The sequence below is a fragment of the Muntiacus reevesi genome, chromosome 5 (assembly GCF_963930625.1).
Source record: "Muntiacus reevesi chromosome 5, mMunRee1.1, whole genome shotgun sequence".
Taxonomy (NCBI): Eukaryota; Metazoa; Chordata; class Mammalia; order Artiodactyla; family Cervidae; genus Muntiacus; species Muntiacus reevesi.
In genome coordinates, this window is record NC_089253.1 from 35,040,130 (window position 1) to 35,067,305 (window position 27,176).

Below are 27,176 nucleotides of genomic sequence, written 5' to 3' on the forward strand. Positions count from 1 at the left end.
AGCCTGGATGGGAGAGGAGGTTGGGGGAGAATGGATACATGTGCATGTCGAGCTGAGTCCCTTTGCTGTTCAGCTGAAACTGTGGCAACATTCTTAATCAGCTATATCCCAATATAAAATAAAAAGTTTAATAAAAAGTAGACAGCCTCTGTAGGTCTGTATTTATTTTTAAGTTAATATTTGTTGGAGGATAGTTGCTTTACGATATTGTGTTGGTTTCTGTTGTACAGCAAAGTGAATCAGCCATGTTTGCACATCTTGTTTGGATTTCCTCCCCGTTCAGGTCTCCATAGAGCACTGAGGAGAGCGCCCTGTGCTGCAGAGTCCGTTCTCATTGGTTACCTGTTTTATGCACAATAGTGTGTATATGTCAGTCCTCTCCCAGGTCCTCCCGCCCTCCCTCCCCGGAGGTACCCAGTGCTTTGTTCTCTGTGTCTGTGTGGCTATTTCTGTTAACCATTAACTTAACCTGCTCCCCTCCCTCCCTCCATTAAAACCTTTCCTAACATGGGATTCCTTGCTTTTCTCATTCTCACATGTAGCAAACTAACAGAGGCAGCACCTGAGTAACAGTGTTTAAAATACATAGTAATTACTTTGTTCTAAAAATGTTGAGTGGGGGAAAGGAGGACGCTGTGTGCACTTAACAGGGTTTATTGAAAATGGAGCACCCTACAGTGGTGTGAGGCTTTTGAAAGATTTTGTGTGATGTGGTTTTGAAGATCTTTTTTCATTGCATTTGGCTGTAAGGAATCTCTGGGTATGAGGTTTCATTCATTCTCTGTAAAACTCTCACACTTAAGGAAATGAAAGAGCATTCTTGAATATTTGTACACAATAGAGAGATGCTACCTAGCAATCATTTCTTCCTTTTGCATCCTTGTCCATAAGCCTTTGCAACTTGGTCTTTCCCAGTGTGGCTCTTTTTCACTGGTACTTAGTATATTCAATGAGAAGTCACACTTCAATGTTCCCCCTCAAACTGAATCTTATAGCTTACGTTACTACTGGTTGCCTCGTTATCCGTAAACTTTCATCTAAATAGGTTGGTCCGAGTGGTATAGAGTTGGTAAAGTGTGAAGAGGCAAAGGTGCTAGTGTTTTTGGGGAAGGAGTTCGTCATCTCTGACATTTATATACAGACGGACTCCTGCACCTGAAGAAGGGAGCTCTGTGAGCCTGTGGCTGTTTCTGTCCTTGTTTATTTCTGAAGGATTTTTGGGTGGGGATGGCTGCTGTGATGTCTTGTTCTCAGAAGCCTCGAGGCGGGGCCAAAATGAAAACCAAGAATAAATATATTGCCAAGTAAATACAGTTACTGTCAGCAATGAGAGCTGGTACTTGGATGTCAGAATTCAAGTGATTTCTCCTTAGATTGAGCCTCAGATTGCTTCCCCAGTGGAGCTGAATTCTGGTTTGCCACTGGGCTTTGCTTATACTAAGCTCCGACTGTAAGCCTGGTTGATGGTAAACTTTGTTTCTAGCTCCCTGGGGCCTTTGGGGCCCTCGAGGGCAGCACCGTGTCTAATTCACCTTTGTGTTCCTGCATTAGTGTCAAATTGAGCTATTGGGCCCCGAAGTCCCTGTGCTAATAGCGGACTCACTGCCCCATGGAGGGCTGTTTTGATGCGGGGCAGCTGCTAGTGACGACGAGAGAGCGTGTTCCCCCTCACAGCAGGTCGGGGGCTGCCCCTGGCCTCCCAGAGACTGAGGCCTGAGGCTGTGATGAGGCTGGGAAACTGGTATACATGCAGACTTCACACCAGTTCAGGCCCTACTTTTCTTTTTTTTTTGGCCTTGCCACTTGACTTGTGGGGTCTTAGTTCCCCAGCTGGGGATTGAACCTGGACCCTGGCAGTGAACACACCAAGTTCTAACCACTGGACCGTCAGGGAATTCCCCCAAGACCTTTCTTGCCAGACAGTTTCTTTATTAGGTTTTCCTTGTTGTTGTTTTGTTGTTGTTGCTGTTGTAAAACGTCAGAGCTGAGCCTGCCCGCCTCCTTTCCCCTCCCTATTTACCGCATCTCCCCTGAGCCCAGCACCACCTCAGTGTCCTGCGCTCGGGCCCCGTGGGGCCTGTCCATGATGTGTCAGAAAAGCCTGGGATGTTTGTTGAGTGCGGATCACTGAGGCCCCCCACCTTGGACCTACTGACCCAGAGTGTCTAGCCTTTTATTACATTACAAACATACCCAGACACAGAATCATCGCCTTAACCCCCATGTGCCCATTGCCCCATCTTACGCTGTCTGTGGCCCACTCCAACCAACCCCTCATTATTTGGAAACAAATCACAGATACCTTTTCTCTTAAATATTTCAGCATGTATTTCTAAAAGATAAGGGCTCTATTTTCTAAGCAGCTATGTGTAATTTCCCCCCAGCTTTTTATTTTTGAGAAGTTTCAGATCTATGATAAATGCAGCCGTGAACTCCATACCTGTTACCCGGGCTTCCAATTTTGCCTTATCCATCTTACTCTGTCTGTTTTGTGCAGTTTACTTACTTTTCATTGTTAGACCATTTGAAAGTGAGTTGGGACTTTATGATAGTTCACCTCGAAGTAGCTTTCAACTTCTTAAGAGCAAGAGCCTTCTTGTGTTATAACTGTGATATAGCAATCACACTTGAGACAACTATCCTTAGTGTTCAAATAATGTCCTTTGCAGCTCCCTTGCAAAAAGGGTGATATATTTAATCTAGACAGTTCCTCAGCTTTTTCTTTTGAGTCTTTTATTTATTCTTTTGGCAGCATGTAGGGTCTTAGTTCCCCAACCAGGTATCGAACCTGTGCCCCCTGCAGTGGAAGAGTGGAGTCTTAACCTCTGGACCCCTAAGGAAGTTCCTGAATCTTTTATGACAGTAATACTTTTGACAGTCTAGGCCCTTTGTTTAACACAATGTCTCTGAACATGTTTCTGTCATATTGTTGTGTATCCGTTCAGTTCTGTCCCTCAGTCGTGTCCAATTCTCTATGACCCATGGACTGCAGCATACCAGGCTTCCCTATCCATCACCAACTCCCAAAACTCACGTCCATCGACTTGGTGATACCGTCCAACTATCTCGTCCTCTCATTGTTGTGTTTAATTAGAGCCAAATGACTGTAGCAGAAAGATGGTCTAGGTGATGTATCCTCAGAACATGACCTCCATCAGCTTATCACTCATTTGGGTAAAGTCGTGTCTGCCAGACCTTCCTTCTGCAAAGACATCTCTCCCCCTTCATCGTTCACCCTCCACTGATGGTCTGTACCTGGATCAGTCATCACAGTGGTGGTTTGTCTTAGAGCGAGGTGTCTGTAGGTACACAGAGGGCTAAAGTCAAGTTCACCTGTACTTTGGGAGAACAGGCAGTCTCAATTTTCTGGACATTTTGTTACTCGACCCAGTGTGGGCAGAGATAGAGATGTGAGAGGCTGGTACTGTTGTTGGTGTGAAGTCAGAGGTGGTGGGCAGTTGCTGTGTGTGTTTGAGGTCTTGATGGGCTCCTCTTCCCATTTCCCCTGCTGGATGCTGCAGGCCTGCTGGGAGTAAGGAATGGAGGGCGGGGAGGAGTAAGGAAGTCCTAGGCATCACAGCTGCGGCAGAGTGTCAAGCTCTTGTGTCTGCTGACGTGGAGCTAAAATGTCCAGTTGGCTCCTATAGATGAGCTGCAGCTCAGCTCACGCACATCAGAGACTGCTCCTGTCTGCATGTGGCTGCGTGACCGTCCCAGTAACCTGCAGTCAGGCCGTTTTCACCTTGAATTGTGATCAGATTTGCTCCTGACAAAGCTGTTCTTTTCCAGTGGGTGAATTTGTCAGTGATGTTCTGCTAGTTCCAGAGAAGTGCCTGTTTTTCCACAAGGAGCGGATGGAGGTGTGTGAGAATCACCAGCGCTGGCACACCGTGGTCAAAGAGGTAAAGAGCTGGACAGCAGAAGTCAGGGGCTGCTGCTGCTTTTGGGAGAGAGAATAGCATGTTTCTCCAGAAAAATAATCATCTTCTTACCATAATCTTAACTCAGTTTTTTCCCCTTTATCTCATCAAAGTTTACAGTTACTTGTATCTTCTAAGTTAAAAATATTTGAAAGAAGACTACATATTTTGGTAAGGAAGTACGGTATTAACAGTCCAGTGCCTGGAGGCAAGGATATTAAAAGGATCGTTAAGAAGCTCTCGGCAGGGCATCCAATAAGGCTGCCCCAGACCCCAAGGCCTGTGTGGAAATATCCAGTTACACAAAATCTGTGTGGATGTGCATGCTGACAGGACTAGAAGTCATTTCATTCTTCCTCTGAGGAGAATGAACTTCCTTAGCTTGTCCTCCAAGTTTAGTTAGTTTTTCCAGTCAGTTGCCTTTATTTTGCCTAATTGTGAAGTAATTTGAATTCCTCACCACTGAAGAATGTATGTTATTACTGACCACTGTTAACCAGTGTTGATAATTATTCAAAGAAACCACCACCCCAGCCTTAATTTTTTCCACCTTTGGGCTTTCGTTGTTTTGGGCCAGATGACATTTTCCCATTGCAAGTTAAGCGAAATTTGTAAATCTGTAAAGGAATAGTGTCACAACTTCTCGGCAAAAAATAAATGTGTCCATGACAGAGGCTTAACATTGTGATTTGGTGAGGGCGTTTTCTGAAGTGAGCTAGGGGTGGGGGTCTCCAAGCACGCTGCCGTGTCCTGAGAGGGCTAGGGGTAGATGTGGGGGTCTCCGAGCACGCTGCTGTGTCCTGAGAGAGCCAGGGGTAGGCATGGGGGTCTCTGAGCACACTGCTGTCTCCTAAGAGGGCCAGGGGTAGGCGTGGGGGTCTCTGAGCACGCTGCTGTGTCCTGAGAGAGCCAGGGGTAGGCGTGGGGGTCTCTGAGCACGCTGCTGTGTCCTGAGAGAGCCAGGAGTAGGCGTGGGGGTCTCCGAGCACGCTGCTGTGTCCTGAGAGAACCAGGGGTAGGCGTGGGGGTCTCTGAGCACACTGCTGTGTCCTGAGAGAGCCAGGGGTAGGCATGGGGGTCTCCGAGCACGCTGCTGTGTCCTGAGAGAGCCAGGGATAGGCGTGGGGGTCTCCGAGCATGCTGCTGTGTCCTGAGAGAGCCAGGGGTAGGTGTGGGGGTCTCCGAGCACGCTGCTGTCTCCTGAGAGGGCTAGGGGTAGGCGCGGGGGTCTCTGAGCACACTGCTGTGTCCTGAGAGAGCCAGGGGTAGGCGTGGGGGTCTCTGAGCACGCTGCTGTGTGCTGAGAGGGCTATTGGTAGGCATGGGGGTCTCTGAGCACACTGCTGTGTCCTGAGAGGGCCAGGGGTAGGCACGGGGGTCTCTGAGCACGCTGCTGTGTGCTGAGAGGGCTAGGGGTAGGCGCGGGGGTCTCCGAGCACGCTGCTGTGTGCTGAGAGGGCTAGGGGTAGGCGTGGGGGTCTCTGAGCACGCTGCTGTGTGCTGAGAGGGCTAGGGGTAGGCGCAGGGGTCTCCGAGCACACTGCTGTCTCCTGACCTTGGTCCCGGGCCCCCAGGCCTGCCTCACTCAGGGGATGACCCTGTACAGCTACGGCATGCTGCTGCCCTGCGGGGTGGACCAGTTCCACGGCACCGAGTACGTCTGCTGCCCGCAGACAAAGGTGGTCCAAACCGCAGTGTCCAAAGAGGACGAGGAGGACGACGATGATGACGATGACGACGAGGATGAGGAGGAAGACTACGATGTTTATAAAAGGTGAGTTCCGTCCTGAGCCTGTAGGCGCCTGTGGCTGCCACAGCCAGGCTTCTGGGTGAAGCCTGTTTCTCCGGAGCTGGGCCAGCACATCTCACTTGACTGTGGCCGAGCCCAGGCACACCAGTGGCCTTCATCCACCTGTCCTCCTGGCCACGTGCCTTCCTGCACGATCGCGCGGCCCCTGCTCCCTGGCGGTCAGCTCCTGATGAGGTGGCCGGGCTCAGGGCTTTTAGCAGCATAGCTCCCTGTGAAAGGGAAAAAGTGAAAGTGTTAGTCACTCAGTCGTGTCTGACTCCTTGCGACCCTATGGACTGTAGCCCACCTAGCTCCTCTGCCCATGGGATTTCCCAGGCAAGAATTCTGGAGTGGGTTGTCATTTCCTCCTCCAGGGGATCTTCCCAACCCAGGGATCGAACCTGGGTCTGCTGCGTTACAGGATTCTTTCCCACCGTCTGAGCCACAGGGATGGGCTGAACTTATTACTCCCTGCCTCTGTGCTCCACGTCTCAGAGCAGGGAAGGGAGTCAGTGGTTCTCTGCGCACAGCAGTTGGCGGTGACCTTCCTTTCTTGTTGTGACCTTTAGTGAGTTTCCTACCGAAGCAGATCTGGAAGACTTCACAGAGGCAACTGCAGATGAGGACGATGAGGAGGAGGAGGAGGAGGGGGAGGAGGTGGTGGAAGACCGCGACTACTACTACGACTCCTTCAAGGGAGATGACTACAACGAGGAGAGCCCCACCGAGCCCGGCAGCGACGGGGCCGCCGCGGAGGAGGAGATCACTCATGACGTCAGAGGTAGACCCGCCTGGCAGTCATGCTTATAACCTGCTAATGTTCTTTCATTCACTTACAGGCTGCTTGCCTCCCAGGTAGGTCCCAGGAGGGCAGCTTCCTGCCCCAAAGGGGAGGTCAGCTCTGGGTGCTCCCGGGTCTGGCAGCAGACAGATGGAGTCAGGAAACTGTGATATGTGTTGTGAGGACTTAGAGAATCAGAGAGACCATGTGGTCTGCCCTCCGGCAGGATTCTCCCACATCCAGCCGGAGATGTTCCCGCATGGGAGCCCCTTCCTCAGTGAGGCCAAAGTCCCAGGTTCTGGAGTGGACGTCACTTCTTTGGTTCTTTTCCAGTCTGTAGGCTGCCCTGCTTGGCCATCGGGGCATCTGGAATTTGATGACCTGCTGGTAAGGGATCAAGGCCCTTTCAATTTCACTGTCAAATAAAAAGTGAATGTTCCAGACCACTTCTGTGCAGCCCCCTGCTGACCGTATATTTGAAGCCAGTTAAGAGCTGAAGAGTTGTTTAGGGTTCAGCCAGGAGCCAATGACTTAATGAATCTAGAAGTTTGTGATTAACCTTGGAGAACAGAAAATGTACACTGGCCCTTTCAAGGGGCCTGAGTAGTGTTTACAACGGTGACCACCACTGAAACTGTCTCTGCACCTGCACTGTCTTCTTCTGCCCTGGGCGCCCCTGAGACGGCCAAGGCAGGCAGCTGTCCCCACTACACAGACCAGAAACGTGAGGCTCCCGAGCTGTGCGCTGGGGAATTCCTCCATGTCAGCCCTTTCCCTCTCTAAGCTCCAGACAGGGCAGAAAGCACCTCTCTCTGCAACAGGGCCCAGGGCGCTCCCTTGCTTTGGGAAGGAAGAGGACCACACGCTCAGCGATGGCTGGCCAGAGGGGGCAGGCGTTGGCCCGGGGCCCAGGTCCCACCCTGTCTTGGCCTTCGCTGAGGTCCAGTGTCACTCAGCCCTTCTCCCGTTGCTGGTCTGTAGCTTTGTGAAGCCCCGAAGCCGCTCCCCCGCCCCGCTGACCTTCTGACCATTTCCACACAGCTGTCTGCTCCCAGGAGGCGCTGACGGGGCCGTGCCGGGCTGTGATGCCCCGCTGGTACTTCGACCTCTCCAAGGGGAAGTGCGTGCGCTTTATATATGGCGGCTGCGGCGGCAACAGGAACAATTTTGAGTCTGAGGATTATTGTATGGCTGTGTGTAAAGCGATGAGTAAGTCCCGTCCAGCGTGCTGTCCCCCGGCGTCCTCGTGGCCGCGTCTGTGTGGTGCTCCCCGCCCACTCGGTGTCACTGTCGGTCGTCTGCCCTCCTCTCTGTGCTTCCTAGATCTAGATCTGCTTTCCTGTCGGCAGCTGTCAGCTCAGTTTTCTGTGTCCTGTGCGCGCCGTGGGCCTGGTGGTGGTGGTGGTGATGACGGAGGTGATGGCGGAGGGGCGGTGCGCCCTCCGTGCCCGAGGGGTGAGCCCGGGGCCGGCCCCGTCTCATCTGGAGCCCCTGTGTCGGTGGGGAAGGAGGCCCTGCCCTCTGCTGTCAGACGCCGCAGGGCATGAAGGGCATGAAGGACAGGCCGTGAGCTCTGCACATGCTGGCTCAGGGGGACGCCTGCTCTCCAAGGAGGTGACCGTAAGGACACTTTGGGCTGCCGAGAACATTTGAACGTCTTTACGCACTCCAGGGAGCCCGCGCTGCAGACAAGCGGTGGTGACTGTTTCCCCAGTGTTCTGGGGGGGCCCTGGGTCTCAGAGCTTTAGGAAGCAAGGGAGTTTTGGTTTGTTTTCTTCGGTCACAAAGGAAATTCCACGTTCGGTGGAGTCTGGTTCACTCAGATGTCAATAGGGTGCTTTTCTTCATAGTTAGCCCTTTTCCTGTTGAAGATTCTCGTCTGGAGCAGTTCTGACCCGTGTGCAGGGAAACTCTCTGGCTGACAGACCCTCCTGCCTTCTGATTCTCATGCTCATTGCCGGTCCTCGTCATTTGCTCTGAAGATTTTTGGCTCTAGCATCTGATGGCTTTTCATTCCAAGGTTTCCTTCAGGCCGTTTTGTTCCCTCTTAATATGGCATGGTATACTGTTAGTACTTCCACCGTAGTTGCTACTCTCTGGAGGTTTTATTTGAAATGAAAAGATGGGGTGGGGGGAAAGAGCCCTTAGGGAACATTGGTGGCAGAAACCTTTTCGTTCTGGAGAGACAGAGCTAGACATTACAGTGATTCTTCCTGCTTTGTTAAACTCCTTAAACTAAGGGGCGAGAAAGCGTTGTTCGTGGCGGAAACCTGAGGAATCGGGGTCATTAAAGATCATGTTGAACGTGAGGCACAGTCTTTACGCAAAGGATCAAATGTTGACGGGGCGGTAAGAGACACCAGGCGACGGCAGGTGGTCAGAGCAGGAACGGTTTTGCAGTCTGCAGGGCTGGAGTCCCCTGTTACTGTGGAAGGAGAAGCAGTGTGTCCGTGCACCTGTGGGGCCCCTGACTGGAGTGTTTGGAACCTGGCAGCGTCACTGTCCCTTGAAAGGGACCAGCGCCTGTGAGGGTGCCAGCTTCCTGGGCCGTTTGCTTGCATACAGAGGGCATGTGGTTCCGGGTCCGAGTCCATCATCTGCAGAACCAGATCTCCAGGTCTGCTGCTCCTGTGCCCTTTCATTCCGGGGCGGAGGCAGCTTGCGCTTATATTATCTTTATCCGGCCCAGTGATATGAACCAAAGGCTCTGTCTCCAACACGTAAGCCTTTAAGCTGTGGGCCTACATCACTGAGCAACGTGCTTGTTGGCATGGATGGACTTCAGTGCTTTGAAACACTCCTGAGTGTCGTGGGGAATGTGGTTTCTGAAGCAATCTATATAGATTCTGACTTAGTTACAGTCTGCAAATTGGCTGTTGAGACCTTATTTAAACTTAATGTAGGAACCAAATATTCTTGACAAGACTTTGAGCCGTAGCTTTTAGGTTTAAAACTCAGTAGGAGGGTGAGTGGGAGACGCCCAGACAGAAGGACGTGGGGTGGCTGGCTGGCTTGTGCTCACGCTCATCAATTTGCCAGTTGTGCTCACGTTGTGTTAGTTACACAGTTCTAGAAATTGGGTGAGTGTGTCTCCGGATTGAAATTTGTTGAATTTGGCTTTGGCTGTCCACGTGGCTCTCGAATGTGACCGACAGAACGAGTTGTGTGAGCCGGCTGCCTGACATTCCTCCCTGCCCTGGGAAATCCCCAGTGAGTTGGGGTGTTCAGCGTCTCCACCGGTATTTCTTAAGAGGCGTAAGTAAACCTGTCGCCTTAACCTCCTGGATGCGGATAAGCTCCTTTGTGCAGACACTCACCTGCCTGGGGCCACCAGGAACTTGGACTAGGCATGCGGAGTGTTTGTTCTCATGGGCTATTCTCTGGGTGGTGGCCGGGTGAGGCCCTTGAGCGTCATGGAGGGAAAAGCCCGGAGTGTCTTCACTTTGACGGCGAGTCCTTGTCAGACGTGTCGTCCCTGCTGTGGGGCTGGGCTGAGGGTCCTCCCGTGGGACTGAAAACTAAGCAGAGGCAGCTGGGGCGTTTGGACTTCCTCTGCCCAGTCTGTGTGCAACGAATGTACAGTTGAATCAGTGGCCCAGCGTGAGTTGTGACCTAAAAATAGCTGGAGAAAAGGCACCCTAAGCCCTGCAGCGCCTTTGCACGTCTGCCGTCAGCCCCGTCTCTGGTCAGATGCACTCAGTAACCAGAAGGGTCGATTGGGTAGGTGGTTTTAGGTTTTAAGGTTTCAAGAACTGAGGTAGGGTAAGAAGTGTTCCCTTCTCTGCCCCTGAAGTCCCGAGTAGGAACCTCGCTGGTTCTGAAGGTACCGGGGGTGCAGATGGGCCTGGCGGCTGGATTTGGGGTAAGGAAGACAGGGCAGAGTCCCGCCAGACGGGCGCACCACCACCTTGAGGGACTCACACCGGTCCCTCCAGCAGGCCCAGCGGGGCTTCGTCCCCAAGCACCGTGCAGCTTCAGCACCGGGCCGGGCCCCGGACAGAACCCTCCGGTCATTCTGTTGCAGTTCCCCCAACTCCTCTGCCCACCAATGACGTCGACGTGTATTTCGAGACGTCTGCAGACGACAATGAGCACGCCCGCTTCCAGAAGGCCAAGGAGCAGCTGGAGGTCCGCCACCGCAACCGGATGGACAGGGTAAGCCTTGCTCCCTTCCCTGGGTGGCGTCAGGGCTTCCTAGTCGAAGCAGAGGGACACCACCTCCTCAGGTGAGGCGTGTGAGTGTGAGCGGGGCTGGCCCCTGGATGGGACCCATGCCCGCCCCTCCCGAAGCTCCGTGATGGGGCTCACCCCTCCAGGGCTCTACTGCTCCACTCGGCCCGGGGCACTTCTGTCAACATTACGTTCTGCTTGTTTTGTTTAAGTTTTTTATTTTTGAAGAAGGGAATTCTATATCAATATTGTAAGTAGAAAGCTAGTATCATTTATCATTAGAACAGGGTAACCATACTAACATATATTAGATGAAAGCAGTGTTAGAACATTCCGGCTAGATACTGTTGCCTGCTGAAGGTCTGAGTCTCTGGGTTTCTTTTCCTTAAAGGAGTTGTGTCAGAACAACAGGAGCACCACGGGAGTGCAGCTTTCTCCTAGACTTACTCAGAAGGGTTGAAAGAAAATTGAAAAGGGACGATTTTGCCAGGTCTGGGTAGCAGCCTCACGTCACCTGTGCTGGCTCATATGCTGGGAGAAATCTGTTACTGTTCTGAGAAGCAGGTGTTAGCCCTCCTCCCCTTTCTTGTGAGGAGCCTGAGGCACAGAGTCTGGCAAATAACACACCCGAGGTTATGGACGAGGCAGCCGTGAAATGGGGCTCCCCCTGGGGGGCACTGCAGCTGACCTGGGACAGACCTTGAGCTCGTGGGCGCTTAGGCCGCGCACTCTTTGTGCATCTTCCCACATCATGTTCAGGGCCCTGCAGTATTTTTAGGAAGATGGGACTGCTGGTCCAGTGATTATCTGGTCGTAGTGGCTTTGACCTTTGTTCCAGGTGAAGAAGGAATGGGAAGAGGCTGAACTTCAAGCAAAGAACCTCCCCAAAGCAGAGAGGCAGACTCTCATTCAGGTGAGACATATCTTCCAGGGAGGGGCCCCAGGCAGACCCTTCAGGACGTGGTCAGAGCCAGACTCTCCACAAGGCCGACGTTGACACCCCCTTTTCGTTGAGAGCTCATGTCACAGGGAAGTTCTCGCTGGCCTGCTTTGTCTTCCCTCCCAGTGGTGGTCTCTGGAGTTGCCCACCTGCCGTGGAGGGAAACCAAAACCCAGGGCAGAGCGCACACACCTTTCGTGCCCAGAAGTAACCTCTGCTCAGCTGTGTTTGTTCTCCTGTCCTGGCAAGTCCTCGGGCATCGTCCTTCTTAGGCTGTGCCTTGCTCTCTGCAGTAGTGAATGCTTTTATTTTTTTTTTTCCCCCTTGGCAAACTTAATTAAAGTCAAAGGCAGAAAACAGAGCTCTCTGAGACCAGTTCATCTCTAACTTTGGACGTAAGAATGTAATCTTAGAACCTCAGCAGCTGCCTTCCCCTTGACTAGAGGAGGGCGTTGACAGGAATTGACTGGACTGTTTTGGGACTCATGAAACTGGTTGCTGTTTAGGTCAGCTTGTGTTTATGTTTAGCCAAAATCTCTACTCGTGATGTTGAATCACCTTTGCGTTGTCACCAGTAACCTAGAAAACCCACGAGTGTCCCTTTATGCATAGCCAGTGCCTCTTTGTGGGGGGTCTCAGCTCCCCAGCCTTAAGTTCTGTCTGCAGACCGGGCCTGGCACCTGCAGGGAGCCTGGCCTTCACCACGTGGTATGAATGGTCAGCATCGCCTGCCCTGGGGCTGGACTGTGCGTCACAGCCTGTCCCCCGTTGGTCTGTGGTTTGGGGGTGCCTTGTTACAGTGTGGGAAAGACAGCTTTCCATTTCTCGCAGTGCATGTGGAGAGGCCAGGCCTGGGCTCGGCGTGCTGGGATTTCTGTCCCTAAAGGTGCTGCGGAACCTGCATGACACCCAGATTTATGTGCTCTGGTTAGATGGAGAAGTACAGTCAGCCCTTGAACACAGGATCCCCCCACACGTAGATGTTTTCAGTGGTAGACATCACAGCAACGCTCCCTCCATGGTTGGGTGAATCCGTAGATGCGGGACTGCACATAGGGAGGGCCGACTGTAAGTTAGTTACACAGGCTCTTTGACCAAGGAGGATTGGTGCCTTCAACCCTGCGATGTTCAAGGTCACCTCTAAGAACCTTCAGACCCGACTCCTGCTCCCCTGAGTCTGTGCCTCTTGTAGCGGCACTGGGCACAGAGAGGCAGAATGGGGTCCGCCCCCGTGTGCATGCACGCCCACAGGCGCATGCATCCCACGTGGTTCCTCCTTTCTCTCCTTCAGCACTTCCAGGCCATGGTGAAGGCGCTGGAGAAGGAGGCAGCCAGCGAGAAGCAGCAGCTGGTGGAGACGCACCTGGCGCGTGTGGAGGCCATGCTCAACGACCGCCGCCGGGTGGCGCTGGAGAACTACCTGGCGGCCCTGCAGTCCGACCCTCCGCGGGTGAGCACGCCCAGCCCTGAAGCCCAGGGTGGCTGGCCCGTGTGGGACCCGTGTGGGTTCCAGCTTGGGGCCGCCGGCGGTGCAGACACAGCTTCCCCTGGAAAAGCAGAACCTCGGCATGCTAGTTGGTAGTTCTCCAATTTTTGCATTTTTATAGTAGCCTTCCAAAGAATAAAAACATACCTTCCATGGATGAAGACTTTTGAACCAATTCTATTTTAAATCAGACGATGAGGAAGTATATATCACAGCTCTTTTCTGCCAGTGCTGTTTGACTTGATCCTCAGCTCTGACTTGCCTTGCTCTGGGGGGACAGAGTGTTTGTCTGTATCCTCCTTAAGCAAGTGAGGTCTTTCCTGAGTGACACGGGGATAGCCTGGCTTGTATTTGCAGCATCAGATGCTGAACTCAGGAAACAGCATAGATTGGGCTAGAAGAGGAAGTCGGCTAGAGGTTCTGGGATACTGTCTGTAGAGGAGCCTCTGTAACTGTGGAACTTAGCTTTTGGTACCTTACTTAGAAAGATAGCTTCTTATTACTTGGTAACTGAAAGCTTTTACAAGTACAGGTTTCATTCCTGTGCCTTGCTGAGGTTGACATTCTCAGTGGGTTCTTAAAGCTTCATTTTGCTGCCTGTTTTCAGTTCCATAGTCTCTGGACATGAAATCCCCCGTTGTGTCTTGCAGCCCCATCGCATCCTGCAGGCCTTGCGGCGCTACGTCCGCGCTGAGAACAAAGACCGCCTCCACACCCTCCGTCACTACCAGCACGTGCTGGCTGTCGACCCCGAGAAGGCGGCCCAGATGAGGTCCCAGGTAGGGCAGACGGTAGTCCTCGGAGAATGACCTTTTATTTCGAGAGACAGTAGGTACAAGAGCGGGGTTTTGCTAAAGGTACTAATTTAAACATATGTTTCCCATACTTTTTAATATTAAGTATGTTCTATTTAAATTGTTTCTGAAAGTTTAGAAATGGATAGTTTTATTGACGAGATAAGTCAGTTTCTTTCAGTTTATTACTGGTTAAGGGTACCACCAGAATTAACATTTAAAATCTCTTTCTAGGCAAATATTGAGTTGTCCAGAAAGTTCATTTGGGTTTTTCCATAAGATAGTACAAGAACCTGAACAAATATTTTGGCCAACTCTACATCAAGCACATCTTAAAAACTGGACTCTCTTGTTCAGTTCCGTTGTTTAGATGCTGTTAGCTCCCTCCTCTTGTCCCCTCCTGTATCCCACCAGTCTCTGCACTTGTCTGTAGGTTGAAAGCAGGTTGTTTCTGGACCTGCTTTCTCATTCTGGTTTGGTCTTTATATGAACTTGAGTTTTACTCTTGTGTTCATAGAAATGAACTTGCCTACAAGACCGCTAGCTTCCTTTAAAACAGCTCGCCTGTTAGTTTTCCTAGAGGGCCTTGAAATGATATAAGTGGTCTTACTCTATCACTTTCTGTATTCTAAGTCCAGTTCTCTGCAGGCTATGGGGACTTGGCGTGCACAGGCTGGGGACCTGTCCCTCCCGCCTCCTGTTGCTTGTGTGGTGTGACTGTGGGGGAACTTCCCAGAGGCCCTGGGTGGTTCCCCTCCAGCCCCATTCGCTGCCTGGTTCTGCTCCAGTATCTGACCGCACACTTGAATCCTTGTGTGCCCTTGAGCAGCTCATGGTTATGCGGCGTTACTTATGTGAGCTGTAAAGATAGAGAAGAATTGTCTTTTAACGTACGAGTCCACCCTGGCCGCTGAGTGTTCAGCCAGTGAAAGAAATCAGGCTCCTAAAGAGTGGGAAGGATTTGGGGACCTGAGGCCTCTGTTGGGCCTGCAGCTGAGGCTTTGTTTGAAGGTGGATGGTGTAGGAGAGAAAGAGGAAAGGCCAGCAGACTTCGGGCAGCTTCCAGGAAGCTCAGGTGGGGAAAGCTTGCATCCTGACAGAGGTTAGAATTTTTCAGGTCTACTTTTTTTTTTTAGTTTAATCACATTTCTTTCTTTCTTTTTTTCTTTTTAAGAAAACTATACTATTGGGTAGTATTTTACAGAGAAACACCCTGTTTCGTGTGGTTAGAGTAGAAGGACAGATGAGACTTCGGTCAGTGTGGTCAGTAAACCTTCAAGCCAGGAGGCAGGTGCCACTCGAGTGAGGGCCCAGGGAGGCGGAGCATCTTCTTAGAGCATCTCTGCTGTGTGATGTTTACCGTCTGCTCAAAGCCCTTAATTCTGGGGCAGCTCAGCCCCCAGATTACACTAGCCTTTTGCCTGTTCCCTGTCGTGTTATGTAAACTAGAAAACCCTGAACACGCTGAGCCTCTTAGATCATGTGCACTTGGTTTTGAGGCCTGGGTGATGGGCTGCCGCCCCCTCACTCTGCAGTTCCGGTGGGTTCTCCGAAAAGCCTGATGCCCAGTGTCCCGGCCTGCGATCGGTCTTGTCCTTGTGGAAACCATCCTCTGACTGCGACAGTGTCACCACTGCTGAGACCAGACCCGGCAGCTGATGGTTCCCTTCCATTTGCATTTTTTCTCTAAGGCACTCAACTCCGGTGCTTTCCCATCAATTTACTTGATTGAAAGAATGGCAAGTGTAAAATTAAATTGCTTTCATCCTTGCTTTTAAAGGTCAGAGAGACATCAATCTACAATAAAAGCCTCTTTCCATTTAACTTGTTTTCATTTTGACCCTTCACGTTAATGGCTTCAAGCCCACATAATTAATCCATTTGGCTCAGAGCGCCCTCTTGAGGAACAGCTTGGTGGCTGCAGGTGTAACTGGTGGGAATAGCCTTCTTGAGGACCTTGTGTGGTCTATGGCCACCTGCCTTACACTCACTGTGTCATGGGGATGGAGGTAGCCCAAATCTTATTTCCACCATAGTGAAGTAGCTCAGTCGGGTCCAACTCTTTATGACCCCAAGAACTGTAGCCTACCAAGCTCCTCCGTCCATGAGATTTTCCAGGCAAGAGTACTGAAGTGGGCTGCCCTTTCCTTCTCCAATTCCACCATAAAAAGCTCTGAAATTCAGGGACCACTTTGATGACTTTTTTTCCCTCTGTTTTTGGATGAACTACTTTGGAACTTTTGCATTCAGAAAAGAAGTGAGCATGGAAGACATGGTAGATATGTCTTTCTTATCACCCATTAAATCAGGTTTGTTTATACCTCAGTGTGAAGTTTTGGAGGTGTAATTTGTTTAGTTAAAGTGAAAGTCACTCAGTCATGTCTGAAAGTCACTTAGTCATGTCTGACTCTTTGTGACTCCATGGACTCCAGCCTACCAGGCTCCTCTGTCCATGGGATTTCACAGGCAAGTCTACTGGAGTGGGTTGCCATTTCCTCCTCCAGGGGGACTTTCCTCACCCAGAGAGCGAACCTGTCTCTTGCATGGCAGGCAGATTCTTTACCACCTGAGCCACCAGGGAAGCCCCGTTTAGTTAAACAGGAATCACCTGTTCTCTTGCTCACAGTGATAATCATTTTAAGCAGCTGCTTCACTAAGCAAAATCCATGAATGGTCCCACCCCCCAAATCTACTTTTTAACCAGTGATTTCATTCTTTCATTACTTCATCTAGTCTGGCCGGTGGTAAAAACTGACCAACTGGTTTCCTCTTTCACTCAGAAAAACCTTCCTGAGTGTCTGACTGTGCAAATCAGGGTTCTTTTTTTGACAATACAGTCGGGTAATGACATTTTTTAAAGTTTTTGAAAGTTTCCCTTAACTTAGAGCACTCTGTGGATGAATCCTTGAGTCACTGAGAGTCAGTACCACGAGTTCTTGCACTGCAGTGATCAGTGAATATGGGGGGGGGGGGTCCTACCGCCCCTCTGACCAGCTGCTTTGCTGGAGAACAGAGGCCTCTGTAGAGCGTGTGGGTGTCCGGCAGGCCCGGCTGTTCGGTGACATAGCCTCTCCCCCACCTCGTGCTCGCAGGTGATGACGCATCTCCATGTGATTGAAGAACGGCGGAACCAGAGTCTCTCCCTGCTCTACAAAGTCCCGTATGTGGCCCACGAGATCCAAGAGGAAATCGGTGGGTGCCAGCTCTGGGCGTCAAGGTCAGACCGTGCCGGATTAGAGAAAGGAGGCTGGGCGTTAGTGCGCACAGGCCCACGTGGTCAAGTCCTGGGCTGGCAGCCACAGAGCCCGGAGTTTCACTGACCTTGACTCTTGTTACCGGAAGAGAAATCTAGGGTGTGAAATTGCAAGGGACTGGGCGTGCGTCCTCTTACCCTCGCCTCTGTAATTGCTGGGATATTTCAAGGCACCTGTTTACACCATTCTCACTTCCTCTCCCTCTTCTGTTCTTTCCCTTCATTTATCAACAAACGTTTGTCGTGTCTACTGTGTGTCAGAGTAGAGCATGCACCAGTAGACAGACCTCTGGGAGCTCACGTTGTAGGAGGCGAGAGGAGACAGGAAGATGAGTGTCTGTGGGGGGTGTGTCCTGTGCTGGAGGTGGAAGGGTGGGCCAGGGAGGTGCCTGCTGGTCAGGCTGCCTTGGGGCAGGGGCGGGTGGAGTGAGGGGGGGTGGTCGAGTGATGAGGAGGAGCCCTCCCTGCAGAGACCCCCAGCAGGAAAACATCAAGCACAGGCAGTGATGACTGCAGAGCCTGAAGTTGAGAGATTTTAGCAAAATCAAGGAGTTTGGACTTTATTCTGGGATAACAGAAAGCCGCTCAAGGGTTTTAAACTAGCGAGTGACTCTATCTGGATTATGCTTTTTTAAAAAAATGTGAATTTTTAAAACATGGCTAGGTTGCTATGTCAAGGGTTGATGAAAATTGGAAGTCACCAGAAAGCAGTTGTAAAAATCCAGGGCAGACAGGTTGGCTGAGTACCCTGAGACAGGAACGGAGGAGCTGGAGGGGTGGGTGGTTGTGAGGGTGCCTTTCAGAGGAAGGGTGAACAGGATGTGCTGATAGGGTGGGTGGGGCAGGGGGTGAGGGGAAGAAAAGCACCGGACATGCCCTGATTCTCCTGAGCAGCTGAGTGAGTGGTGGGGCCAAATAGTGCCGAGGTACAGCGTGGTCTGCACTTGTTAAAATGGAAACTGCCGTCGGACAGTAAGTGGTCGGCTATCAGGTGGATGAGCCAGAGCTCGGGGCTCTAGGTGCAAGACACAGCTGTGGGGTTTGTGATCCGTGGATGGTATTTACCACTGTGTCATTGGAGGAAACCACTTCATCCGAGTGAGTTGCTAGAGGAGAGAGGGGTGCTCAGGAAGGAGCCCGGGGGTTCCCAGTGCTGGGGTTCTGCAGTCGACAGTCAGAGGTGCATCCTCAGGTGAAAGGAACAGGCTGTGACCTGAGCTTTGAACTGGTGAGACTCCCCTTTAAGCAGAGCTCGCATCAGACCAGATTAGTCCTGTTCAGGCTGTCCCGTGCCAGGAAACAATATCCTTCTGAAAACACAGCTTCTGGGCGTCTGTCTTTGTCAGATGAACTGCTTCAAGAACAGCGAGCCGACATGGACCAGTTCAGCTCCTCCTTCTCAGAAACCCCCGTGGACGTGCGGGTGAGCTCGGAGGAGAGCGACGAGATCCCGCCGTTCCACCCCCTCCATCCCTTCCCATCCCTGCCTGAGAATGAAGGTGCGTGTGCAGAACAGGCCGGCCCGGCAGTGGGACCAAGGGCAGGGAGGGACACGGTTAGAAAATGGAAATCAGATGGAGGGCATGGTGGGAGTGTTGGGGGGCTGTGTTCCCTATACTGCTCGGGCAGGCCAGGGGATGGGGTCCACCAAGCATCTTCCAATTGGGGTGCCTTCAGAACCTTGGAAGTTTGTCCAGATTGACCAGCTGCCTCTAATGTGTGAGGCCTAAAGGTGGAGGCCCCTTTGCAACTTAAGTAGCACTTTGGTGTCCTCAGCTGTCCTTGCATTTATTTGCCTCACGGTCCTGGGAAGTAGGCGATGGGAGGCTCCCTGCTGCTTCCCGGGTCTGCAGTGGGCTCTCAGAGCCGTGCGTCTGTACCAGAAATAAACAGGCTGCTGATCCCAGGCCCTGAGGCCAGGGTGTGCAGTCAGCTTCCATTTATTTGTCTGCTGCTGTCGCAGCTGATGACGGTGATGATAAAAACAGTAACCACCACTGTCAGGACCTCCACACACTCCAGCTTCTGTATGTGGATGCTCTCCTGTATATTGTCTTCCCCAAAATAATGCTCTCAGGAAGGGACTGGAAGTGTTCCTGTTGGGGGAGCCAGGGTTTAAAGAGGGTCAGTGTCTGCGTAGGGTCACATAGCTCATAGGTGGGGAGGAAGGACTGGAGCCTGAGTTGAGGCAGTCCTGAGTCCCGGGCCCAGATCCAGTGATGCCACCATGGAGGCCCGAGAAAGAAGGCATCCATTTCGGCCTCCCGACCCCAACATAAGTGTCTTCTAAACCAACTGTCTCAGAGGTGCCGACTCAGAACAGCTGAGCCTCTAGTAATACAAGAGAATCCGAGGAAGGAGCTGGACAAAGAGGGGCCACCTCACTCCCCAGCTGTGCCCTCACAGACCCCCACCCACGGGGCTGCCAGGGTCCCTGCTTCATAGCTTGTTACTGGCAGGGGCATCTTAGACATTTGTGAACTAGGACCTGTCTCCTTGGAAAACCACGACCAGGACTAACTTGTGTTTCTGTTACTTTCTCAGAAAGATAACTTGGGGCTAAGCTAAATGATGTAGAAATCTCACAGGAGCCCCCCGCCCCGCCGAAAGACCCAAGACCGCCTGCCTTCTTTCCCTCCCCTCCAGTCTTTTGCTGTAGCTCTCACGATGCTGTTTGCTTATGGGGAAGCGCAGGCCCCTTTTGTAAGGAAGCATGCTTTCTGTTTATGTTACAGAGAAGGTCTAAGGTAGGAATTTTGAAAGAAGGCATTTTTTTTTTTCCTTAATCTCCTCTTGTGCTGTTTTGTTTTTGTTGCTTCCCTTTCTGCTAGACTCTCAGCCGGAGTTGTACCACCCAATGAAGAAAGGTTGGTTTGTCATAGATGTTCCCTCTAAGGCCTTCATCCCCTGCATTTGCCCAGAAGTTTCATGCTCTGCTTCATCCCATCACTAACTTCTTCCACCTCATCCCTTCAGGTGTGGCTGTGAGGGGAGCCGGCGCAGCCAGACCTCCGGCACCTGAGTACCGAGCAACCAAAGTAGATTCTTCATAAACCCTTTTAATCTGGGTGGACTTTAAAAGTATATCCAGTTTAAACGGGTTAGTTGCCAATTGCTGGCAGAAGTTAAAAACGCACTTGTGGTCAGGTGGAGAGTCATTTTATTTTCCCGCTCTCTTCTGCCGCTCCCACTTGCATCTTTTGCCTTTCTTCTTAGCTGTCCCTTGCTTTTTGTCCATGCCCAGGTGTCTGTTTCCAGCTGTGTCATGTCCCCTGAGATGTAGCATCCCTTAGGACATAGTAGAAGCTGATGGATGAAACAGGTTGAGACAAGTGAACTTGATGTAATAAGTGTCCAGTTTTCAGACAGAGTTAACTGCGCGTGGGCACAGTCTGCATGCTTGCAACCTTGATCTCGTGTAACCCACTGCACACACTGGAGGTAGGGGTCTTAACTTTCTTTTCTAGATAAGGCAGTTGAGGAAGCCTCAACTTCCATGAGTTAAGTCATGAGCTTAAGAAGTAGAGGAGCCAGAATTTGAACCTGGCTTCCTCAAGTCTTCTGAGCCCATGGTGCTTCTATTTCATGGAATGCAGTGTGGCTGCAGCATTTCCCGGTGGGTGGGTGGCCCAGCCTCCAGAGTCTCTGTCAACAAGGACACACAGACTCCCCTGGCAGAAGGATTGGAGGTGGTGTGTGTGTTGATTTTCAGAATACAAGGGTGTGTGAGCTTGGTTTTATTCCCTTGGATGTTCCTCTCCGTCACTGGAGGACATTCTTCTGACCTTCGCGTGTGTTTAGATGAAGACGAATTTTCTAAAGGTCTAACTGGCTTTCACCTTTATGCCTCAGCTATTATTCACTGGAATAGTTTAAACGTTAACTTTTGGTCTCTTAACATCACCTTGATTATTCATTCTATATGACCAAAGTGGTTTTGGTCAGCATTTAAGAAATACAAGGGTTGTACCACCAAAAATGTGTTAGGACAGTCTGCGCACTGGCAGTAGGGCTTTAAGTCCATTGGTTCGGTGCCACGTTTTTCAAATAGGATCCTGCCCTTAGGACCTTTGAAATTCTAATGAGGGAGAGAGGGATGGGAGGAGCAGTTCGAGTTGATCCGGCTTGGTCATGAGCATCAGTGCGCTGAAATACAGCCTTACTATTTCATTGACGTTCTGAGGCTATAGAAGCCAGCCCTGCTTTAACTCGCCCTCGAATCAAGTTGAGACTCTTTTAAAATGAAAGCTTTGGGGGGAAAGTTGCCTGGTTTCTGGCTGTATTCTAATGAGTGAAATGTCATCTAGCCCGGCGTTCAAAAGCTGCAGTGTAGTGACTGGAGGCTCTGGGTCCAGCCCAAGTCGGGCTGTGAGCTGGAGAGCTTTCTGGGGCCGGGCCTCTGGCAGCCCATGGACAGCAGAGCTTTGTAGATACCCATATCGGCATCTGACTCACCTGCCATGGTCGCCTTAGAATGCCAAGTGTGTTGCCAGGTTGATCTATTTGTAAAAAACTCAGGTCACAGGCATCTATATAGCACTGTGTTTGTTATTAGTAACCAGGCACTCAAAAGAGAGCTAGAAGTCACATGCTTTAGAGCTAAAACTAGAGGACTGCACCTCACTCTTCCTCTCGATATCGTTCGGAGTGCCACGCGCAGGTGACGCTGGCTCAGGCGATGTCTGACCCTGACAAGAGGACAGTTGACGTTCTTGCTCTGTTTATGGAGAGGTGCCGTCCAGCCTGGTGTTAGAATTCTCCCTGTGTAGGGAATGCCTCCTTCCTGTTCAGGGTGTGATGGTCTGATCCAGGCCCGGGAGGGTTACAGCATAGTGAGAGACAGAACAAGATCAGTCATCACACACAGTGACTTTTAAGTACCATGACCTGGGAATGTCTCCCCAAAATATCTGCAGCTTGAAGGACAGATGCGCAGGTACGAGGGGAGGGAGGGTGTTTCAGCAGAAAGATGGTGCTCGAGGTGGGCGTGCAGGGGTGACAGTTCTTCCATTCGGAGCCCCGATGGCAAAGGAGCAGGCGGGCAGTAGGTGCTTAATGATATCACAGAGGGGTCGAGGGTTTTTTGATGCTGGAAGGCCTTTGGACCCAGTTTCTATTTGTAGTTCAAAGCGAGTTCTCTCCTGAAGGCTTACGCAGTGAGCACCACATCCTCTTCCTGTCACATGACACCCATCAGTCCTGTGTCCCTCATCCCTGTGGAGCATAGCGCATCCTCCAGGCTGGGAGCAAGTAGCACATCCAGAGCCGGGGTGGGGGCATGTGCCGGGGGCTCCCTGACCCTCAGGAGGGAGTCTGCGGCTTCCGTGAGGCGGACGTGACGTCAGCCCACCTCGGGAGACAGCTGCCTCTCTGCACACAGGATCCGCACTGGGAGAGCAGGACGGAGGACTGATCGGGGCCGAGGAGAAAGTGATCAACAGCAAGAAGAAAGTGGATGAAAACATGGTGAGCTGCTTCTCCCTGCTCCATGTCCGAGTTAACTCTGAGAACGACCAGGCGCTCCCCTGTGGACCTCCACGTGTCCGAGCCCTTAGGGAAGCACTGGGCGGGCTCCCACTGCCTCCGCAGTTGTGCGCTGTTCTTCAGCATCTGAGTATGAGACGGAGCAATTCTTTGAGCAGTAGCTCATCTTTTGCTCTACAGTGGAAAATAATATTTGCAACTAAGGGTATGAACAAATGTGAGAGGCTGTTTCTTAAAAGACCAACTGCTATACAGTAATTTTGCACCCACATCTGCTCCTTTGTTAAGGGGTTTGGTGAGGGGACCTAGGTGAACGTGGCAGAACTGATGGGTTACTGGGTGTCCATCCAGTGTCTGTTTCCCTCCACCAAATGGTATGTGGAGCAGCAAAGAAGTAGTTATCTATATGCCAAACTTCCCCTCCCGCTCAGCTGGTGACATTTTCCCACCGTTTCAGGTCATTGATGAGACCCTGGACGTGAAGGAGATGATTTTCAACGCTGAGAGAGTCGGAGGCCTCGAGGAAGAACCGGTATGTGTTTTGCTCCAAAACCTGATGGCAGGCCTCAGGTCAGCCTTGGCTGTTTCCTCTCCCGCCCTCTCAGTACAGAGGGAAGACGGAGCAGCGCCTGCTATTTTAAGTTATCAAAGTCCCTCATCCCCCATTTGCCTGTACTTTCAGATAAGAAAGATTAGCATCCCCATGAAGGGAAAGGAAGGGCTTCCCTGATAGCTCAGTTGGTAAAGAAGTCGCCTGCAATGCAGGAGACCCCAGTTTGATTCCTAGGTCAGGAAGATCTGCTGGAGAAGGGATAGGCTACCCACTCCAATATTCTTGGGCTTCACTTGTTGCTCAGATGGTAAAGAATCAGCCTGCAAAGCAGGAGACCTGGGTTTGTCCCTGGAGGGAAAGGATGGGGCCCTCCCCACCTGGATGGTTACTTGGGCAGCAGGGTCCCAGCGCCCCTGTGGGCTTATCGTCTCTCACACCTTGTGGCCTGTCTGTTCTGTTGCTGCAGGAGTCTGTAGGGCCACTGCGGGAGGACTTCAGCCTGAGCAGCAGCGCCCTTATTGGCCTGCTGGTCATCGCGGTGGCCATCGCCACCATCATCGTCATCAGCCTCGTGATGCTGAGAAGGAGGCAGTACGGCAGCATCAGCCATGGCATCGTGGAGGTGAGATCAACAGCTGGACAGGACCCGAGCGTCAGCTTAATCACTGTGTTATTGGCTCCCATCTTGGCAGTCAGCCCCCGCTGAATTAAGCTGATCCAGTCACAAGGGCTGTCACCAACATTTAACATTAATCTGGGCTTTGACTGTGAATGTGAGGAAGTCGTAAGAGCATTTTATGCTGAGAAAATGGTTTTCTCAAATTGTTTCCTTAGGGTTTGCCTTTTTTTTCCAGGTGTATTAGATGTTTGAGAATGAAGGACTGCTAATACTGGTTTTTTAAACTTTTTTCATATCTATTTATTATTCGTTTGCTTCTTTTGACTTGTTTTCTAAGGAGCAAACCAGGTAGGTATAGGACAGATCAGGTAACAGTGGCTGTGTGAGTGAACCGAGTCTTAAAAACATGAAAGAGGAATAGCACTCGTATTTTTCAATAGGGGAAAAAAAGCAGCAGGAAATTCAGAAAGAGCCAGACCAGATTGTTTTCTGACCCATCTTTTGCTCATTTATATTCAGAACTGTTTACTTAGCACTAGTTTTTAGTGGGCGATGGGAAGGCCCATGGTGTCTTGATTCCAGAAAATGAGTATGGTAAGGAATAGATTGCGCTTGGGAAAATTAGTCCAAATGCACTTAGTTATCTGGTTTCACCTCCTGCTGGACACTGATCAGGTGGTAGGATTCCAGAGCTGGAGGAGACCTGAGGTCATCTGGTCTTGCTGCTGGCGTGGCTCGCCCTCGCCCAGGCCGCCCCTTGTAGACACAGCAGAGCAGAGACTTGCTGTAGATCCAGCTCACCATTCCCTCCAACGTGGACTCTAGGTTTCAGGAGGCTGGCCTCTCTGACTCTCTTTTCTTTTATTATTGGGTTTTTTTTTTTTTATAAACAGTTTTAAATGTACAAAATGTTCCAGGACAATACTTTATCCTGCCTAGAGGTGTAGCAGCTGCTACGGCAGGAAATGGGTCATCATTGCCTCGGACACAAGGAACAGCTTACTATTTGCCAGATTCCTTAATTCCACCTGTGGCCAGGGGTCCTTTCACCATGACCTTCCCTTTTAGCTCTTTAAGTGTCTTCTGCTCCTCCTGTTTATGCTCGAATGCCTTACCTTCCTCGTCCATCTCCTTGGCTGGCTTCTTGGGTGACTTTAGGGGCTTCCTGCCGGCTTCGCAGCCCAACGTGGTGCCTCCCGCCGCTTCCCCAGACCCTGCCACTGGAAGCGGAGCTCTCCATCCCAGCTCCTGTGCTTATACCTCCCCGCTGTCCTTTTTTATTTCTTTGGCTTCGGCGGGTCTTAGTTGCAGCACCTGGTCTTCACTGCGGCGTGCGGGATCTGTCTTTGCAACACGAGAGCTCTTGTTGGGGCGTGAGGGCTCAGTAGTTGCATCTTGTGGGCGTCATTGCTCCGCGGCATGTGGGATCTTAATTCCCCAACCAAGGATCAAACCTGTATCCCCCACATTGCACGGCGGATTCTTAACCACTGGGCCACCATGGAAGCCCCCGACCCTCTTTTCTTTCTTCTCCTCCTGGGTCCTCACCGCCTGCTCTTGTCTGGTCCTTCCCCGTGATCCCCGGGGATCACACAGTTCATGTCTTCTGACGCCCTGGCATGTTCTCCTACGTTCACACAGTGACCGCTATCTTTGTTCCTCCAGGTCGACCCGATGCTCACCCCAGAAGAGCGTCACCTGAGCAAGATGCAGAACCATGGCTACGAAAACCCAACCTACAAATACCTGGAGCAGATGCAAATTTAAGCAGGGGAAGCGCAGCACCAGTGGAGGGAGGTTGGGTGGGCAGCAGACGTCCAGAGGTCGGGATGGACGATGGACCGACAGTGACTTCCAGAGGAGTTCCTCAACACTCAGATCTCCTGGAGCATTAAGACTATAAAGTACTACTGTAGAGTCACAATTTCCATTCTTTTAAATGGGCGAAAAAATGTTAATATAACAATATATGATATATAAACCTTAAATGAACAAATGATCTATTGCAGATATTTGACTGATGTAGTTTTCTTTTTTTAAATTAATCAGGAATCTCACTTCTGTTGTATTGTCTCACACATGCTCTCTATTGAAATGGAAAATGTTGATTGTCAGTGATAGACTGAACATGCTACATGCAGGCCGTTTGTTCCAGCTGCACTGTATAAACCAACTCTTTAAGGCTCACTGTCCTGGTTTTTATTTAAAAAAAAAAAGAAGAGGAGGCAGTATTCCATTTAAATGGGCTTTCAGAAGGTTGCTAAGAAGCCGAATCAGGAGCCATAATTATTGATCCTTAAAGTACATCACCATCCCCTCTCAAAATTCCTTTGAAGGACCTTTTCTCGGAGGTCTGGTGCTCCCACCGCTGGGTACCAGGGTGTCTTCACACAAGTCCTGTCACCAGAGAGGCGCTCAGAGCAAGCATTTGCGCTTCAGCATCTCTCCGCAAGCCTGTGTGTGCAGAGCAGGCCCACTGCTGCGCTCCTTCTCAATCCAGTTCTTCCACAGAAATTAGCCTGTCGTTGGTACCTGACGTCCTTCCTCTGTCTGCCGTTGACTCACCGTAGCTTCTGACCGCGCACGTCCTTCCCAAGTGATGTCTAGATGTGCTGTTTTCATCTCTGTTTTCCTCCGGCCCCCTTCCCCCGCCAAGGCACTGGTCCGCAGCATCCACTGGGAGGAGACGGCAAAAGAGGCGGCCAGCAGCCCGGGGAGGACTGGGGAGGTTTGCTTTTCTGTGGAAGGTGGAGGTCCCAAGCTGTACATGAAATGACCTGTAGACCCCATGGAAGCTCCAGAAGTTTCGTTTCGTTCACATGAGTCTCTGTGATGCTTGTGTAGTTGATGTTGCTGCTCAGAGCTGCTGCTTTTCCTTTTTTTTTTTCTTTTTTTGATTCAGAAGGTTCTGGTAACCTGTGGTGTATCTTTTTTTCTATTTCCCTGTGATGTTTTTTTTCTTCTTCCTCCCCTTTACCCATCCATGTCTCTTCCCACTATGCACAGATAAACTTCACCTACAAACTCCTTAATCTGATCTGTGGAGAATGTACAGAGTTTAAACACATCAATAAATACTTTAACTTCCACCAGGACTCTGTGTGTCATTGGCCTGGCATTACTCGTGGTGACGGCTTCAACCCTCCACCCCGGAGGGTGGGTGGCTTCCTTTTCTGGAGGGTCACTGACCACTCGGCGGAGGCAGGAGTTGGTCCAGCGGGCTGGACTCCTGGGCTTGAATTGCATTTTTTCATCTAAAAAAATTAAAAAAGAGGAAGAGTTCCTTCAACCTCAAAGCTTGTGACTTTTTTGATCTCAGAGAAGTAATCTTTCATTATTTCTGTAATGATTTCTTCCACTGTATTTTATGTTTTTTAAAACTATAAG

The 27,176-nt window shown here is 51.0% G+C and overlaps 1 protein-coding gene across 4 annotated transcripts in view; it reads left to right on the forward strand.

Moving 5' to 3' along the window:
* The window catches only part of APLP2 (amyloid beta precursor like protein 2), a 61,023-nt gene extending 34,145 nt beyond the window's left edge, over positions 1 to 26,878 (forward strand). The window contains exons 4-18 of one of the 4 annotated variants that reach the window (XM_065937410.1): positions 3,790 to 3,902; positions 5,495 to 5,694; positions 6,279 to 6,490; positions 7,532 to 7,699; positions 10,515 to 10,645; positions 11,499 to 11,573; positions 12,892 to 13,050; positions 13,737 to 13,865; positions 16,973 to 17,072; positions 18,480 to 18,632; positions 19,965 to 20,000; positions 22,514 to 22,599; positions 23,075 to 23,149; positions 23,637 to 23,792; positions 25,455 to 26,878. In XM_065937410.1, the coding sequence (XP_065793482.1) occupies positions 3,790 to 3,902; positions 5,495 to 5,694; positions 6,279 to 6,490; positions 7,532 to 7,699; positions 10,515 to 10,645; positions 11,499 to 11,573; positions 12,892 to 13,050; positions 13,737 to 13,865; positions 16,973 to 17,072; positions 18,480 to 18,632; positions 19,965 to 20,000; positions 22,514 to 22,599; positions 23,075 to 23,149; positions 23,637 to 23,792; positions 25,455 to 25,556 (1,895 nt within the window). In that variant the 3' untranslated portion in view covers positions 25,557 to 26,878. The remainder of the gene's footprint in view (positions 1 to 3,789; positions 3,903 to 5,494; positions 5,695 to 6,278; positions 6,491 to 7,531; positions 7,700 to 10,514; positions 10,646 to 11,498; positions 11,574 to 12,891; positions 13,051 to 13,736; positions 13,866 to 16,972; positions 17,073 to 18,479; positions 18,633 to 19,964; positions 20,001 to 22,513; positions 22,600 to 23,074; positions 23,150 to 23,636; positions 23,793 to 25,454) is intronic. The other 3 variants (XM_065937411.1, XM_065937412.1, XM_065937413.1) reach the window with 3 other exon arrangements.
* The last annotated feature ends 298 nt before the right edge of the window (positions 26,879 to 27,176 follow it).